Below are 18,108 nucleotides of genomic sequence, written 5' to 3' on the forward strand. Positions count from 1 at the left end.
ATTTCAGCACAGCTGCAAAGCATATCTCCTAGCCTGAAATGAAGAGTCGTTCTAAATTCCTTGCAAAGATGGACACTGCTGGTGAGATCTTTTCCTGACTGGAGGCAGATCAGATGAGATAATCTTAAGAACGTGGGATGCATGGGTATTTGACGAGTTACAACTGGAGAAAGGCAAAAACAAGGCACTGGATGTTCTGGCCATAAAAGTCAGAGTCTGTGACTTCTAAGGCAGCGGGGGTGGGGGTGGGGGTGGGAGGGGGGCGACTGTAGTTTATGGAGGCATTGGGAACAGAAGAGAGACTGGTCCAGGGAAGACCAGGGGTCTCCAGCATCACGACGGATCAGAGTTTTTGATGACAAATCCAGCAGTCTGAAAGGTCGCCTTCCCCACTCCCACCCCCGCCGTGGCAACGGCCTGAGGGACACAGATGGTGGGTATTACCTTTCCAAGCCAATGCCAGAGTGAAGGAAAGAAAGGGGAGAGGCCTTCATGTTTAGGTGAAGTATGAAGTCTCGATCTGGCATCTGGTGTGGAAGCAGCCCACGTCAATGTCGACTATTTCTTCCGTCAATTTGACTTTGCGGTCTCTGGATTCACATAGGACCAGGGGTCTGGTGGAGCCTTCTTCAGCTGTGACATACTCACCCAAGTATCACACTTGGTCGTTTGGCAGCAGTGACGGTGACCAAAGAGTCCTTAGGGGGTCCTCTCCATCCGTCTCATTTTTGTAAAAGCAACAGAACAAAACAGTAACTGTGCGTACATGACAAGACTGTAAGATCCCCATTGTTAAATCTGATGAGAGTTCACTTAAAAGGGAAATATAGTTATTCTGTGATATACAACGTTTTAAGATAATAACTGAAATGATGACTGACAACATAGCAGGACATACCAGATTTCTAGGAATCTTACACAATTTTCTAGAATACGTACAACATACGCCTACAGAACACAAAGAACACCCAGTATTACTTTTTGACAGAACTACTTCCTATGTAACTAACATATCAAATAAGACTAATTCGTGTAACACCTCTCTAAGAATGTATGGAGAAAGAACAAATCTTCGGAGATGCTACAGGGACTCTAGAAAATCCCGAAGTTATCTCCAGGTCAAAAAGACATCAATTACAATTTGGCTTGGGGGAAGGTTGTCGAAAGTATCAAAAGGCCTTAAAACACTTGGTCAAAAAGGTTCACAGGTCACCGTGAAACGCTGCTTAGTTACCCATTTAATCATAATGACAAAGACTGCAGGCAAATACGGAAAGTTAAACATTTGTGTACAAAAACCTTAGCTCTTTGAACAGACAAGATTCAGTTCTCTTTAGTAATCAAAGACCTGATAAACACATCAAGAAACACAGGAAATTATTTTGATAAAATATAATCTTTTGTTTTCTAGGCAGATTACTTAAAAAGATAAAAAAAAACTCTTTTACACCTCTTACCAAGAGTAGACCAAAAGTCTAAGCAAACTTTGTCCTTTTAACAGAAAGAACACCAAACATTAATTTTGCAGATTAATTTTGATATTAAACCCATTTATTTAAAAACTTAAATCTATTCGAATCTTAGCCAGCTTGACCACACATAAAATTGTTCTGCAAAGATTCCTTTTCCACAAGCTTCTACAACTTTTTAAACACGCCTTCAGATGTTGTCCTGTTTTTCCTCTCCCATTCCGAAATAACCAGCCTCACTTTAGGAAAAAATCATGCTCTTTTGCCTCAAAAAATAATTCATCTTTATTCCTTGTACCTTCTCTTACCAAGAACACACATCTTACTTTCCTTGCATACAGAAATGTGTCCCTTATTACTTCTAGTACCTTACATATGTTAAAAATTTTAATGCTTAATATATTTTAATTTCTAAATGATTTTTTACAAGTTTATTATTGGAGAGAGTACGTGTGTGAGCATGGGGGAGAGGCAGAAAGAGTGCGAGAGAGAGAGAGAGAGAGAGAGAGAGAGAGAGAGAGAGAGAATTCCAAGCAGGCTCCACCCTGTCAACCCAGAGCCCGATGAGGGGCTTGATCTCACGAACTGTTGAGATCATGACCTGAGCCAAGATCAAGAGTCAGACGCTTATGCGACTGAGCCACCCAGGCGTCCCTAAAATGCCTTAATTTCTGATGAAAATAAGAAGTTGACAATTGCGAGCTGTTTTTTACTTTAGCATTCTACGGCTTGGCAAATGTATAAATACATTTTTATATTTTCTAGAAACACATGCTTTCTCCATGTGGCACAAACACGTTCACTCATAGCCTCAAATAGCTTTAATTGCTCTGTAAAAATAAGTCAGAAAGTAGATAAACCTATCCATCTTCAGTAATTAACGTTTTGGTATTTTATTTAGAGAAGATCTAGACAGTCAAGTACTAATTTAACTTAATAAAACTTTAAGTGTTCAGGTTACCAAAAAGATTTGGGGTAACTATTTAAAAAGCTCACCGAGGGGCGACTGGGTGGCTCAGTCGGTTAAGCATCCAACTTCGGCTCAGGTCATGATATCGCAGTTTGTGGGTTTGAGCCCCGTTGGGCTCTGTGCTGACAGCTCAGAGCCTGGAGCCTGCTTCAGATTTTGTGTCTTCCCCTCTCTCTGCCCCTCCCCTGTTCATGCTCTATCTCTCACTGTCTCTCAGTAATAAATAAACATTTTAAAAAAAATTTTTTTTTAAAGTTCACCGAAAAATTTCTGTCCCCACTTACATGTATTCAGTTCACTTGTTCCCAGCATGTGGGATGAAAATTTCATCAAACGAAGTTATTTTCTGTGCTGACAAATTTTGTAACGGTGATAACATGAATTTATTTGATTAATAAATCCAGGTAGAATAAAAGACGTATGTGTGCATTATATTTAATGTTGCTAATTCTACAGACATGTCTGTCTTGACTAAAGCCACGAACTTTCATCAGCTTTAATATGAATATTTTCCCAGATCACGTGAACCTGAAAAGCATTTAGGTCTCTATTACATTTTTGAGAATTTTATGAACACTTTGTTCATATAAGTGCTCTTCCTTAAGCCAACTGAATAGAGCTCTTTAAAAAAATTAATTTTGGCAATACAATCTGGAGGTGGAAAATCCCACACATGTACAATACACATATATAAACATACATATAGACAGAAGTAAACAGAGACCTTACAGCTTTTGTTTCAAAATTTTAGCGATGAGACGGTAGGATAATGCAAAACTCACTGGTTTATGAAAGATGCTGGATCCAAATCATGTGTCTGGAAGATGAAATAAGTAAAGGTCACCTGCTCAGGTGACTAAAGCTTTTTACTAATATTTGTTTATTTGCCTAAGTTTCAAATAACCTTTTCCCCTTTTGTTTTCCTTCTGATAAGAATTACCTCCCTGAAGTTTTTATTTCAAAGACATGGCCTAGCTAAGTCTTGGGAGACCAGGTAGAACATTTACATGCCAAAGGCACAGGGGGGAAAAATGCAAGTTCCTCCCGGAAGAAACTTCATGTTCTAAGGTCAGAAGTTTTACAATACTGGGGGATCTGGGTGGCTCAGTTGGTTAAGCATCCAACTTCGGCTCAGGTCATGATCTTGTGGTCCATGAGTTCGAGCCCCGCATCCAGCTCTGTGCTGACAGCTCAGAGCCTGGAGCCTGCTTTGGATTCTGTGTCTCCCTCTCCCTCTTTGCCCCTTTCCGCTCACACACTCTCTCTCTCTCTCAAAAATAAATAAACATTTAAAAAAGAATAATTTTTACAATACTTACACATCTTTTGAGATAAATAGAGGTGGTTTTAGGATTGCTAACTATAGGTGAACTGTGACTTGTGACTTGTTCCTAGAGCCGCATTTCTAGTTTTGCTAAGATGTGTAAGATAAAAACAGTTGTTTTTAATTCCTCAAAGAATTAGATTACAGCCTAATGACACCAAGGGGCTGATCTGTCCATCTAACCAAATTACCTTCAATTTACATCAGGGAGTGGATTTCCAACTAAGATGAAAACCCAAGATTTCTATGTTCTGGATTTAGACCTGTTTGTCTTTGGGATGTTTTACAAAATCCTTTCACAGACATCAGAAGGTTGTTCTTTCCTTCTGGATGTGTGGTTTTATTTTAGCTTAGGGAAAAATGTCTATGTCAGGCACTGAATATCAGCTTCCAGTTTCACCAACTTTTGACCACCGAGCTACTTTACAAAAATCCTTTAAATATTTTGTCAGTTTTCAGCTGAGATGAACAATAAATTATTTTTGGTGGTATTGAACAACCCCTGTTGGGTTTAAGAGGAGGCAAAGAATACTACTTTCTCAAGATTCAGAGTCACTCTGAAATATGGCCAAAAGGAAGAACTGACAACTTTTGTGTTCAAGGCAGGCAGAAAGCCAAGCCAAGTTCTGAGGACACAAAACAAGACAAGCAAGAAGGCAAGAACTCTCCCTGGAGGAGACAGAAAGAGTCGAGAATCAGTGGGTTGGGTTTGGAAAGGAAAAGACAACTCAAGAAATTTTATTTTCTCCTCTTGACTGGGCATGCAGACAGAGATCCAGGAGAGCTGACTCTGGTAGGAACCCTCACCTTTCACCGACTTCTGTCAGTCTTCCCCAAACCCCATCTGTAGGTTCCAAGAGGGCTTAAAGAGTGTAGCTTCAGTATCTACCAGAATCTGGCAAAGTGTTTCATTCATTTGTAGTTTCCCTTGTTTGTTTAAGGGAATGACAGCCATTTACCAGAAAATTCCTCAGAGTCCCAACAACTCTGGGAGGGGCCCATATGGGAGCTCTCCTTTAAGGGTAGATATGGAGGCATCTATAAGGCCACTCAGTTGGCAAATTTTGTTTTCAGTCTTATTCCAAAGTCCTTTCAAAGTACTTGGCTGCAGTCATGAGTTCCATCAGACTGATGGGGGCTCAGTTCCAACCCGTTTTTGTTGTTGTTTATGTTGTTGTTGTTGTTGTTGTTGTTGTTGAATTTTTAATCCATCTACTAATCTCAGGGACTGATCCATTTACAAACAGCGCAGCTAGAGCAGGTTGGGTGACCTCATTTTTTGCATGGAACCTGAATGCCACAGGAAGAGTGCTTCCACACAGGCTTTAATGTCTGCCACAGATTCATCTTTTTTGTTTGCATGTTTCAGTAATAAACCAAATGGTGCGTGCAGGGAAAACTCCTCCAAAGGATGGCTTTTAAGAGATCAATCACTATTTTATGAACTTTTTCTGGTCCACGAGGGAAGTGTGTTTAAGATTGAGGATCCTGAGCATCTTTGGGTTTACGCTGATCTGTTTCCTGACTCCATGTTTGGGCTTCCTCAGGGCCAACCTGCATGTGCATAAGCCCATAGAGATCTGGAAGCCTGCGGTCCTTGGTCCTGGTAATGATGAAATTCTTCAGGAAACTTCTGGGGATCCTCCCTAGGTTTAGGAAATTCTGTTACTATGGTAGTTCACTCTTTGACCAAGGAGTTTAAGATATCTTTAAAAAAATTTTTTTTAACGTTTATTTTTGAGAGAGCAAGCAAGCACAAGCAGGGGAGGGGCAGAGAGAGAGAGGGGGACACCGAATCCGAAGCAGGCTCCAGGCTCTGAGCTGTCAGCACAGAACCCGACACGGGACTCGAACTCACGAACCATGCGATCATGACGTGAGCCAAAGTTGGACACTTAACTGACCTACCCCGGCGCCTCAGGAGTTTAAGGCATCTGAGGAGGATCTCCTGCAACCTGGGGTGACCCATTCTGTTTGTTTGGTTTGGGAGCCCTTGCTTTCAAAATCTTGTCTAACAGGAATGTTTCTCATAATGGCCATTGTAATTCTAGGTTGTTTTTAGTAAGACTTTGTCATTGTAAATATCTACAGCTTCTGGGACCACAGTTCTTAGACACCAGATAAGTAGTAGTTGTGCCGAAAGGTGGTATGTTCAACTCTCTGAGCTAAGGCTTTGGGTCTTTTGGAGCCGAACTAACACCTAAGGGGATGTGTGGCCGGGCTGGGGATCGTGTGATGTTTGTACCTCACCACACGGAGACTTTCTTGAGGTTGGCAGGTGATCTAGCATCAGTGTAACCTGTTCTGTGACCAGCTTATGCATAAAGTTAGGTGGCAAGCATTCTAACAGTTTTTAAGTGCTCAACGCATGCAAGTCAATTATGCAGCTTTTGGCTTCCAAGATTTCCACTGCCTTTACCTACACGAAACACACTGGATCCAGGCCAGCTTAAGCCACACCTAGTTTGACTCCAGTTGGCAACTGCCAGCAATGGGACTGGGGACAGGACTAAGCCAGCAGACCCCAAACAAATGGAGAACTCTGGAATGAACCACCACCAACATGGAATCTGAGATTCAAGCAAGGGTAAGGATTCTGACCAGACGGGGAACTGCAGTCCCGACTGCCAGCACTTCTCAACATGGAATCAGGGACCGGAAGCAAACGACAGCTCAGAGAGCCAACAAGGTCAGGAGCTTGACACAGAAAGAGCAGAGCTCAGAACCAAGAGGAACTTACCCACGGCCCTCCGAAAGGGCTAGAAAGACAGAGGGTTTGTGGGTACGCAGCCTGTATTTCTCGCCCCCAAAGCCGTGAGAGGCTCCCTTCAGATCCCATCCCTGCCACCAAATCTGTTAAAAGCCAAAATTCATCTGAATAAAATTTAAAGATCTTATTAGTTTTATTCAACAATTCACGACTGGGGTGGTACCCCACCTGGCACATAGAAAGAAGTGCCCAGGAGCTGCAGAAAATGTTAAGAGTTACGGGCAGAAAGAGGTGGGACAGGGAAGTTATTTCAGCAGAGCCATCTTCCTTTGAGGGGACCGCAGGGCGGAAGAGGGATTCATCTCGGATTATCTCATTAGTGCTGGCCAGGTAATTCCAGACTGCCCGGCTTAAGATTCTACTCCTGGGAGAGGCTGAAACTGCAATCCATTTAGGTATTAAGCCTTTGTTTGGTGATGTGGGCTTAGCACAATTTGGGGCCTGTTGCCTCTTTTTAAATCATACTCTGTAATTTACAAAGTCCTTTCCAATGTGTTTTAGTTATTTCTGAAGAACTCCATTGCTTTTCAGTTGGCCAGCATGCCAATGGAAACTTGCAGTCACACGTAACTACAAAGCACTTAGAATCTAATTCGTCCTTCCAGTTTCCACATTCGGAAGAAAAATAGCATGAGGCCGAGGATAATAAACAAAGATGACAGAATTAGTCTCCTGGAACTCGAATGAGTAAATGAACACAGCCATACCAGAATTCCTCATGGCTCATCAGCACCAGCTAACTTTCTTCAAAACTCAGGTTCCAAATGTCCCATATCTCTTTCAAATTTTGTTTTTGCAAAGGAGGGAATGAACATTTTCTTACGTGAGCACATTAACATTTTTGGCCTCTGAAAGAGTAGTTTTTTTAAACTTTAGAACCTATACGACTGTGAACCTCTTCGGAATATTTTCAGTCTGTGAGAAGGGAGGGCTAAAATGTCCTCTCATGGTTCACAGGTTTTATTGTTTATAGTTCACAGGTTTCTTTCTTTTAATCAAAGACGAGATGGTCTCTTTTTTATAGGTCCTATAGGCTACCTTCTCCTTATCATCTGTTTCAAGTAGAATCATTAGAAATCTTACATTTTGGGAGTGCCTGGGTGGTTCAGTCGCTCAGTTAGGCATCTGGCTTCAGCTCAGGTCATGATCTCACAGTCCCTGAGTTCAAGCCCCGCATAGGGCTCTGTGCTGACAGCTCAGAGGCTAGAGCCTGCTTTGAATTCTATGTCTCCCTCTGTCTGCCCCTCCCCCGCTTGCACTCTCTCCTCTCTCTCTCTCTCAAAAACAAACATTAAAAAAATGAAAAGAAAAAAGAAATCTTTCATTTTTTAGACCTTCCTAATTCCCTCGAAAGGGAAACTCTGCTGGAAGAGGCAGAACTGGTTGTTCAGTGAGATAAGGAGGAGCACAAGGAGAGATCCAAGGACATTCCCTTCCTCACACCATAGGGACAACTTGGGTCTGAATGACTAGTGCATTAAATGACTCTGCTGAATAATCAGATTCTAAACGTTAAAGACAATTATGTACCAAATAGACAGACAAACGTGGTGGTATATTTTAAAAGCCAGATATATTTTTAAACGATCATGCCTACAATAAGTAAATTATGTAGTGATGGAACATCAAAAAAAAGTTGATGAACAAAAAGGCACATTCTAAGAGTTCAAGAGTAGAAAGAACAGAAGAGTTCCTTTTGGTTTGGTTCTAAGGTAAGAGAAAAGAGAAACAGGTGTACTAAAATGATATCTCGGGTGAAGGTTTCTGTCAGCTGAAGCAGTTAACATTGGCGTCTTTCTCCCTGGTCCGAAGCAGTCTTTTCTTTCATTGACTTCTGAGAGTGTGTTTAATCTTCCTTTGTGTACAGATGGTACATCAGGGCTACCACCAGCGCTGAGATGGCGGGGATCACCCAGTTGGTCCACCAGCTGGAAAGAAAGGGTAATGATGCTTGTACGGTGCTCGATACACAGGACTCAAAACCTCTGCTCTTCTGATTACCATGAAAGCCACTGTGGCATGTTTTTATTACCTCTCTAACGTACCTGGATGAAAAACCAACTAACTCGTTAAAAGAGACATGAGCACATCACATGCCCTAATATACCAGCACCTGCTCAGCTTTATAAGAAAATGAACGGCCCCACCCCTGTTCCACTTAAATCTATTTCTATAAACTTATGCAAAGAGCTATGAACCACTCACTCCCCCAATAGATGCTACCGATAACTAGTGACTTATCTAAGGACACGAACTCTGAGTTACAGATCGCAAGTTCATAAAAGCAAATATTCCTTACAGGTTTTATTCTACTCACATACACTAAGAATTTAAAATAGTACTAAACCGAGAACCAGAAAATCAAGTTTCTCATTTTGGCAGAGGCATCAACAGGTCTATAACTGGGAGAACAGCACATCTCCTCGACTGTGAAGTTAAGGACTTTGAACCACAGGATGATTAAGGTTGCTCTGTCCACCACAACTTTACATTCTCCGACTCTGTTCTGAAAATCTAATCTGTACAAATGCACAATAGACTTAACGCAGGAAGAAACAGCATGCCCAAACGACTTCATCTGTGGTCCACAGGTATAAACCCAGAAAACTCCCTAACTTACACACTGTTTCAGTCCTGGTGCAAAGAACTTCTGATCTACTATAAATGGCAGATGACAGATCAAATCAGGGACAAAGCTAGGATGATCTTCAATTTAGATATGAACCTTTAATTACTTAGAAAATAAAATATACAGCTTGTGGAATGTGAATTAAGCCAGACAATCACCTATGAAGACATACATTTTCTGGCATAAACTTTCTACCCTGTAAAACTTCACACATCAACCCATACGAAGATGGAGTTCATTAACAAGATTTAACCTGCACAAGGGTTACAAATGCAATTTTCATCTTGGTGGGCTTTTCAGTTTTCATTTAGAAGGAAACTGACCTGCCCATGAAACATAGGATGAAGTGAGTACTAACCACTGCCTGAAGGCAGGTAATGTACTAGAACACCGACAGAGACTGGGGCGGTTACATTTGACAGGGTGAAAGAATAAATAAGCATAAATGTGTGGCTTTGAGCTTGGGGCCAAATATCTCTAGCTACCAGATACACAGATACATATAGTCCCAATTACACAAGTCAATATGCTAGAACTGCCAAAAATGTCAATACAACGTTGGACTATACCACAGAAATCCAGTCCCTAGAACAAGGGGCTCATGTTACACCTGGAAGAACACTGAACCATGCCCAGAGGGACCTGATCACTACAATGTTAAAACCGGATCATATACTGAATGAGAAAGGAAAGAGATGTTTGCCTGGAGAGTAAAAGACTGTGCCGGCCACAGGACTACCGTGGAGAAAAGGAGACCCATTTGTTCAGTCGGTCCTATAGGGTAGATATGGCCAGAGGGTGAGATTCGGGGTCATTCTGAAGAGGGTCCCGAGTCTGAGCTGACAGCCGAAGAGAGAGTGTCCTGAGTCATGTGGGTGCCAAGTGGGGACAATCCTGGGATGTCCACTGATGGGGGGGGAGGGGGCACGGTGGACGCCTGCACCTCAAATGGGGGAGGGTCCCATAATCCCACTCTGACTCTATGAGCCTTCTGATCACAATTACTTTAAAAGAAAACTACCACGTATCACGTACCTGGAATTAGAATCAACAGTAGTGATGAGAGTCTCCTGAAACACGAGAGAAAAAGTAAACGTAAAGGGAACATCTAAACATTTATTCAATTGACTAAGGACTTCTTTTATAAGTAGGTCACAGTATTTTACTCAGTACATTCTTCCAAACACATTGAAAGGGAAAATTAACATCATAAACTTCTCACTAAAATGCCCAATTTCACCATTTTTTCAGAAGGAAAAAAATTTTAAGAATCATCTGTATGTAAATTACTTATAACCTAGATAATTTGAAAGAAAATGTTAAAAACAGCCTATATACAAAATATCCTGTACACAGTACACATCTGAATACTTTAATGGAGAAACTGAAAACAGATTATCATGTACACATACACATAACCCCACCACTACCTTCAGGAAGAGCAGTTTAATTTTTTAAAAGCACTGATGAAACACTCAATAAAAAACATTAGTTATTTCATTCAAATTTTATGTGAAGTAAAGTTATCCAAATTGTATTAAAAGCCATGTCAAGCAAAAAGAGAGAAGTAAAAACAGTCATTTAAATTATAACACTCTGGAGGCACCTGGTTGGCGCAGTTAAGTGTCTGACTTGATTTCAGCTCACGTCAAGATCTCAGGGTCATGAGATCAAGCCCCCAGTCAGGCTCTGCACTGACAGTACAGAGCCTGCTTGGGATTTTCTGTCTCTCCCTCTCTCTCTGCCCCTCCCCAACTTGTGTGTGCACACTCTCTCTCAAAATAAATAAGTAAACTTAAGAAAATAATTAAATTAATTAATTGTAACACTGTGGACCACCACCTTTCCTGGACTCCAACTCTGACAAGACGGCTCTAAAAAGATACCAGAGGCCTTAGGGACTGGTCTCTCACACCGTCACTAGCCAAGAGCCCTCTGAAAATAAGGACGCCCTGTGTGTGTGCTGGGGTCTTTCACAGTTGCAGCCTAATTTACCTTCCAGAACTTTCTGAGAGAAGTTCTTCTTGTCGGTACCATGAAAGTGAACTAATTTTGGCTCTGGAACAATACATACTTCCCCAAACAGCTGAATAACTAAGGCCTAAGAAAAAATAAACTGTTCTGGGCTTGAAAACTTAAGAAGCATTCTTTTGAAATTTCACACCAGCAGAAGTATTAGTGCCTCAAAGGAAGGTAAGTAAGGCAGCTTCCTCAGAGAGTTCATCTCCGCAGTTTCCCAAAGCACAAGACAAGCCAGTAGCAAAACAATCAGCAGTCTGCAGTGAGGCAAAGCGACACACAGCAGGGCGCATTAGAGAAACCCCATGAAAAGGCAGAATACTTTTAGGGAAGGGCAAGCAAAACAGTTAGGAGACCCACAAACCTGGAAACATGGCCTTTAAGATTCCTGACACAATAGGAGGGAAAAAAATAAGTCATTTAAAAAGGAAACTTCACACATCTATTATCTCTTTAAGCAATGTTAAATCTTAGCGACTACACAAAGTATTCATAACAACAGCAAGGCTTTTCAAATTTTGTATATATGAATAAAATTAACAAGGATCACCAGAAGTCAGTGGACTATGCAAAATTATTATTCAGCGATTAGAAGACACAATGAGTTGTGAAAACCAGAGTGCAACAGTTCATTAAAGGTAAAATATTATCGTCACAATAGAAAGTTAAGCCCGGAAGAGTAAAACAGAACGCGAACACAGATCTGTTATTTGCTTATACCAAGTACATGCATTTTACCAAACATGCTGACAACTCTATGGAAACTAGGCTGGCCTGTCCTCACTCTCCAAACACTACCCTGAGCGCTCATGCTAAAACAAAAACTCTTAGGGTGTTTGATCCTCTAAAGAGCTGTACTTTGGGGCGACTAGGTGGCTCAGTCGGTTGAGCGTCCAACTTCGGCTCAGGTCATGATCTCATGGTCTGTGGGTTCGAGCCCCGCGTCAGGCTCTGTGCTGACATCTCAGAGCCTGGGCCCTGTTTCAGATTCTGTGTCTCCCTCTTTCTCTGACCCTCCCCTGTTCATGCTCTCTCTCTCTCTCTCTCTGTCTCAAAAAAAAAAAAAAATTAAAAAAAAAAAAAGAGCTGTACTTTAAGAGATTATATATATTTCCAAGTGTTTATTTTCTGTTAGGCTCTTAACCCAGAGGTGCCTGGGAGTTACAGCAAAAGTCTGAATTATCACTTACCACAGTGCTGAAAAAGGAAACTGAAACAGTCTTGTCGATCCAGTGGTCTGAGGGGCCTAAGCTGGGTTTCTATGTGTAACTAACAAATACATCAAGACCAACAGGCAGAAAAGACTATGGCTTTTATTATAGGCTCTGCCACCTGCTCACTCCATGACCTTGAGGAGTTCAACTTCACATAGAAAGGTCAATAATTCAACCAGTGCAAGAGAAGCTCTATATAAAATAATGCAAAGCGCCTCGGGTCTTTGCGAATCAAAGTCCTCTCATTTATACATTCATCTTCCTTAGCCTAGTCCCTAAGTGGAAGGCTTTCCTAACCCATGCCTTTCCCGTGCAGAGCCCACACAAGAAGCTTCAAGAAACCGCACCTGCCAAGCTGGAGATGGGTGCTAGCCATGGTTCTGCAGCGTGTGACCTTAGACAAGGCCAACGCTCAGAACAAGGTCTGAGCTTCACTGTTCTCACCCTCCCTGGAAGGTCTCTGGATCCCACAGGGACATCACAAGAACCAAATAAGGTCATTTAAACAGCAATGATTTGAAAACCACAACCAAGAAAAGGTATTGACACTCCTGACATCCTCCGTGTAAGCAAATGTGATAGGTACAAATTTGTTTAGGAACATGTCATTTCTGTCTACAAATATCTTACTTTGGCAACTAAACACCACGTTTTCCTTTGGGCAGGTTCAAACTAGTCATCTTTGTTGCATCTTATTTTACAATTCAACTAGATATTTTAAACAGGCAATGCTGAAAAAATTCAGAGCACAGCTTACATTGATCAGCCTGCAGAGACAGACAGATGGTTACACAGAGACACAACAACAGAAATATCTGAGGACTCTCGCCTGGCAAACTAGAAGCCCCAGAAAGAAAAATCCAGAAATGTGGTCACAAATTTTCCTTCACTGCATCTGCCTGCGGCCTCTAAGGAAGATGGCAAGTTCTCGGCCGCTTCCTCCACTTCTGCTGATAGAAGCAATGTCATGTGTGTTCTCAGAGAGGAAAGAGTCTGTCTTCCAGAAATGCGGCAGCGCGGTAGGGGACCCGCTGACCACCTCAGCCCTAATTTCTGTCTCTGGGCATCGTGGTTTGGGATACGGCTGGATCTACATTAAATCTAACTTGATATAATGAGCCTCATCAAACCTTTGTTTTATTACAGCTGAATGATTTGCCCCGAGATTACTAACATACTGAACACCTAACAGGAAAAAAAAAATGTATTTGTTCCCTGAGAGACTGTGGAGAAAAAGCAAAAACCACATGCATCACAGGATTTCACCTGCCCCAAACAAAAGTAGCCCCTCAAAAGCTGTTAATGTCGTATGAATGAACAGCAGGGACTGTTACAGAGGCAGCAACTGTTACAGAGGCAATTCAAATTCTGAAGTCCATTTCTTATCTTCCCAAGGTATTCGGATCACCAACACTGAACTTAAGCCTTTTGGAATAGGGAAAGAAGAGAATATAAATGAAGGTGCTGTGTAGGAAACAGCACGATGCAAGACTTTTATTGTACTACCTGGGGTATAAAGGTAAGCATGGCCTTCATGCTCTATTGGATTCACTGCTTGGATTTTGCTATAGATTAAAGACAACGTCTCGTCAACAGCAGCTGGTTCTTCATACAAGCCCCATGGAGTCCCACTGTTGTCCTCTAGTAAAAGCAAGAGCAGAAACCAAAATGGAAAAACTATCCTTTGTTTCTGTGGCTTAAGCAAAACTTTCCTCCAGATCCTTTAATTACAGGCCAGCAACCATCCTGTCTGCTCGTACTTGTTAGGGATTCTGGTTGTTGGCATCAGTTCTCACTATGGGTTTACCTTCAGAGGTGTGAGATCATCAGCTCACAGAGAAGGGCTAGTGAACCAGGACGTAAAACTAGTGTCCCTAGAACTGTTTTCCTTTCCTAAGGAAAAATGCCCCCAAAAGTTATTATTTAATTTGACTAACATTAAATCCATGCAACCAATGTTTATTTTACACCTACTATGTGCCCCGGGGACACAGAGATGACGACGACACGGGTAGTGTTCTGCAAGGTTCAAGTACTAAGATCTGTCCTCAATCAGACTTTACGCTCTCTGAAAATCAGGTTTGTGTCAAATCTTTCAGATTAGAAGCACAGTGCTGCTTATAAAAAGAAGCTCTTGAAGAGGTAGCTACTGACATTCATGAGGAAAAAATTACATGTTGAGGGTCTTACGAAGAGAACACACAAGCTGTTCTAATGAAACACAATGGCTGATCCACACATGAAGTATTTTCCTGAGCCAACAGGTTACATATTCATCTAACCTAGAGAGACCTATGCTGGCCTCCAATATGTAAAAGACCTCTGTCCTCCAGTTTGACAGACATTAAATACAGTGGAGACACATACGGTCCTGAGACGCTGAGAGGATGCACTTACCGAAGGTTTGATTATCTTTGATCTGTCATCCTGCAAAGGAAAAAAAAGCACATCATGGAATGAAAGAAAGTTTACGAAAGCACCATGTCCAAAGCACTCGCTTTTACTGGGATGTTTTAAAAAACCTTACTCTTCGGTAATTATTAGCAATTTACGTTCATCTACCTAGGTTGTTATTCACATAGTTTGATCCATCTGAGTTGACTGCTAACATTAACAACTGATTAAGTGATTAGTTTTCAATCTAGAGTTCCAAGGTTTAGAACGTCATCCATGATAATCCTATTTCTATGTTGATGTGCATATATATTAGACTTGGATTTTGATCTTCAATTCAGAGAGCAGCTGGGATCTAATTAGATTCTTCTCTTCTATCCTCTGAAATGAGTCTGTGTGTGTGTGTGTGTGTGTGTGTGTGTGTGTGTGTGTGTAATTCTGTGTGATATCCTTAGTGAATTCCTGCAATCTCCCAGTTGCAAGGCCGTAATTTTCTTAAACCTCTGGTTGAGGGAGTCCAAATTAAGGGGCATCTAAAGGTGACCACAGAGGAGCCCAGTAGGCAGGTGAGGCAGAAATGCTGTAGTCACAGCCTGAAAACCCACCTGCTCTAAATCCACAAGTTTTGGAAAGGAAAGAATCAAACATTTTAAGGGAAGTCTCTCCAGTTACCAGGAACGTACCGCACTTTGATGAAGTGTGAAGATGAAGATGATAAAAACAGGTGGATGAATAAACTCCCCGAATAAGTGAGGGACACTTTCAGAGCACCACCTCCTGCCACCAAACAGCAAACAAAAAACCCCACCTCTCCCTTCAACTGAAATTGCTCTACAGCACATTTCTGATCTTCAGGCTTTCCATAAAAAGCCTACTTTAAGCTTTCCTTCATCCCTGATCGTCGTAAGAAACGTCAATCAACAAAACTTTTCATATGGGTTTTCATCTGTCAGGGGTCTCTCAGAGTGCCTGCTTGGGCTAGGGCCACACGCCTATGCTGCTTCTTGTTAGCCTGCTTCTAACAGCACCTCAGCCCCCTCTGGATGGCTCCTGGTGAGGCAGCATGAGCTGAGAAGCAGACTGGGGACCGTGCTGAGAGACCCCAGTGCTCTCCAGAGGTGAGAACAGCTGAATGCAGACTGTAGGATCCACTGCCTGCTTGGAGAACGACACTGCTTTTTCCCAAGTGTTCAGCCGCATTCAGATTAGCCGAGTTTCACATGCTCATTTGAAACTGCCACAGAAGGGCCTAAACTCCTATTACCCCTCTAGGTTTATATAAAAGCTGAAGTAGGCCAACATTTTGCCAAAGTCAGTCCATGGACTGACACCAAAGGTAACATTCTCAAAGTTCTGGGGTGAAGTGAGAAAAAAAGAGGAGAACGTGTTGGTTTTATACAAGGTAGAGTGCACTCATTTAACAGAGGTGGGTTAAAATTTTTTTTTTTAATTTTTTTAGAATTAAAATATCCTCAGACTAATGAAAGCAGAAGGGAGTTTGTTAAGTAAAATATTTTACTCAAAAAAAAACAAAAACTAAAACAAAAAAACCCATGGTGGATCAATGACCCCCCACTTTCTAAAATCTGCTGCTCCAAGGGGCACCTGGGTGGCTCAGTCGGTTGGGCATCCGACTACGGCTCAGGTCATGATCTCACAGTTCGTAAGTTCGAGCCCCGTGTCAGGCTCTGTGCTGACAGCTCGGAGGCTGGAGCCTGCTTCAGATTCTGTGTCTCCCTTACTCTCTGCCCCTGCCCTACTAACGCTCTGTCTCTGTCTCTCAAAAACGAATAGACGTTAAATAAATAAATAGATAGATAGTAGATAGGTAGGTGGGTGGGTAGGTAGGTAGGTAGGTAGGTAAATCAATCAATCAATCAATCTGCTGCTCTGAGAGACACTTCATAGTCTGAGAGACGCCATGGCCTTGGGGTAGAGAGTCCGGACCCCAAGCGCCAGTGAGAACTAAGCCAGGGAAATACAAAGAAATTTCCAGCTGATTTACGACAAGAATGGTGTTCTAAAATCAGGAGGAACTGTTTTTGCTTTACTCCTTCGATTTCGTAGTACACAAGTCTACCGTTTTGAGCAAGGTCAACTCACAACCTTAAAGAAAAGGAAAGGCCCCCCAAGAAGGTACTTACCGGATGAAGCTCTCCAATGATGTACGTTTTGGACAATTCTCTAGCATCTGTAGAGTGCCCGACATCCTCAAAGTTTTCAGTAGCATCCCCTCCAGCTTTTTCCCTTAGCACTTCTTCTCCACCAGGATGCTGTTTGAAGGAGATACAAAAAAAAAAAAAAAATACGTTTTTTCCAAGCAAATGAGTTAAAAGGAAGTGGTCAGTTTATTTAACCAAATAGGCTACTTTAGAAGTCATAGATGACAATGTGTGAGTACAACTCATCCATAATGTGGGTGAGAACAGTATACTCTTTTGTATTCAATTTCCTTCTTGGAAATACAGAAAAACCTTTCTCCAATAGTAAAGATGTCCATTTCCCCAGGTATTCATATGGCAATACACACATTAGACACATATTTTTAATCCTGTGGGAATGTCTTCTTTGCTTTTCCAGAAAGCTCTCAAAATTGTTCTTCTTAATCTTTACCCAACCTAATTTTAATTCAGTCCTATATCCTGACCTTTGATTTCTTCGGTCCAAGTGTAGACTTATGCTACTACTCCTTAGATGATTAACTGTGTGATAATTCATCTTCAAAAAGCACCCCGTCTGCCCACCAAGCACAGGCAGAGGATAGCCTGTTGGACAGGCAAGCACATCCCCTGCCTCTCGCAGAACTTTCTAGGAGAAAGTTAAAGGAAAGCAAGCAGGTGCACCAGTGACTTGCTCAAGCTGCTGCCAGAGGGACAGATTGCTGATGGGGACTGCGGAGACAAGGAAGAAAGAGGAGCACTCTACGTGGGGGTCAGGAAGAAGACCTCTGTGGAACGGAAGCATTTCAGTGCTCTTAGTTAGGTGCTTCAAATGGTAAAACAAAGGATGGTCACAAAGCAGCAAGGGGACTGACAAGAGCGGCCAAGGCACAAACACAGATGAAGTCCAGAGATCTTCAGGCAAGGAAAGGAGTTCTCATTCAAGTCAAAAGAAAGAGCTTGGTTATTAGCATCCTAAATACTTTCATCGGGAAAAAAGTCTTCTTAAATTGAGCCTCAGTATTACCTTAGTTCAAATTTACCCCACCCTTAAGCAAATCATCTATAAGTACGTGTCCAATAACTAAACAACTCTCCTTTGCATAACAGACTGCACTCTGTTCTTAATTTCTCCCAAGTGATGGAAAACATAGAGGTAC

At 41.9% G+C, this 18,108-nt stretch overlaps 1 protein-coding gene across 8 annotated transcripts in view; it reads right to left on the reverse strand.

Annotated features, from left to right (window-relative positions):
- Positions 1 to 18,108, reverse strand: part of CYB5A (cytochrome b5 type A) — a 101,766-nt gene that overhangs the window by 54,763 nt on the left and 28,895 nt on the right. Inside the window, exons 2-5 of one of the 8 annotated variants that reach the window (XM_078435138.2) lie at positions 16,934 to 17,062; positions 14,793 to 14,822; positions 10,198 to 10,232; positions 2,677 to 3,256 (exon numbers count right to left, since the gene is read on the reverse strand). In XM_078435138.2, coding sequence (XP_078291264.1) covers positions 3,226 to 3,256; positions 10,198 to 10,232; positions 14,793 to 14,822; positions 16,934 to 17,062 — 225 coding nt within the window. In that variant the 3' untranslated portion in view covers positions 2,677 to 3,225. Of the gene's footprint in view, positions 1 to 640; positions 722 to 2,676; positions 3,257 to 4,932; positions 8,462 to 10,197; positions 10,233 to 11,545; positions 11,570 to 12,792; positions 12,856 to 13,799; positions 13,821 to 14,792; positions 14,823 to 16,933; positions 17,063 to 18,108 lie in introns of those variants that run through there. The other 7 variants (XM_078435137.2, XM_078435139.2, XM_078435134.2 and 4 more) reach the window with 7 other exon arrangements.

This window comes from Panthera onca, chromosome D3 (genome assembly GCF_046562875.1).
Source record: "Panthera onca isolate mPanOnc1 chromosome D3, mPanOnc1 haplotype 2, whole genome shotgun sequence".
NCBI classification, from domain to species: domain Eukaryota; kingdom Metazoa; phylum Chordata; class Mammalia; order Carnivora; family Felidae; genus Panthera; species Panthera onca.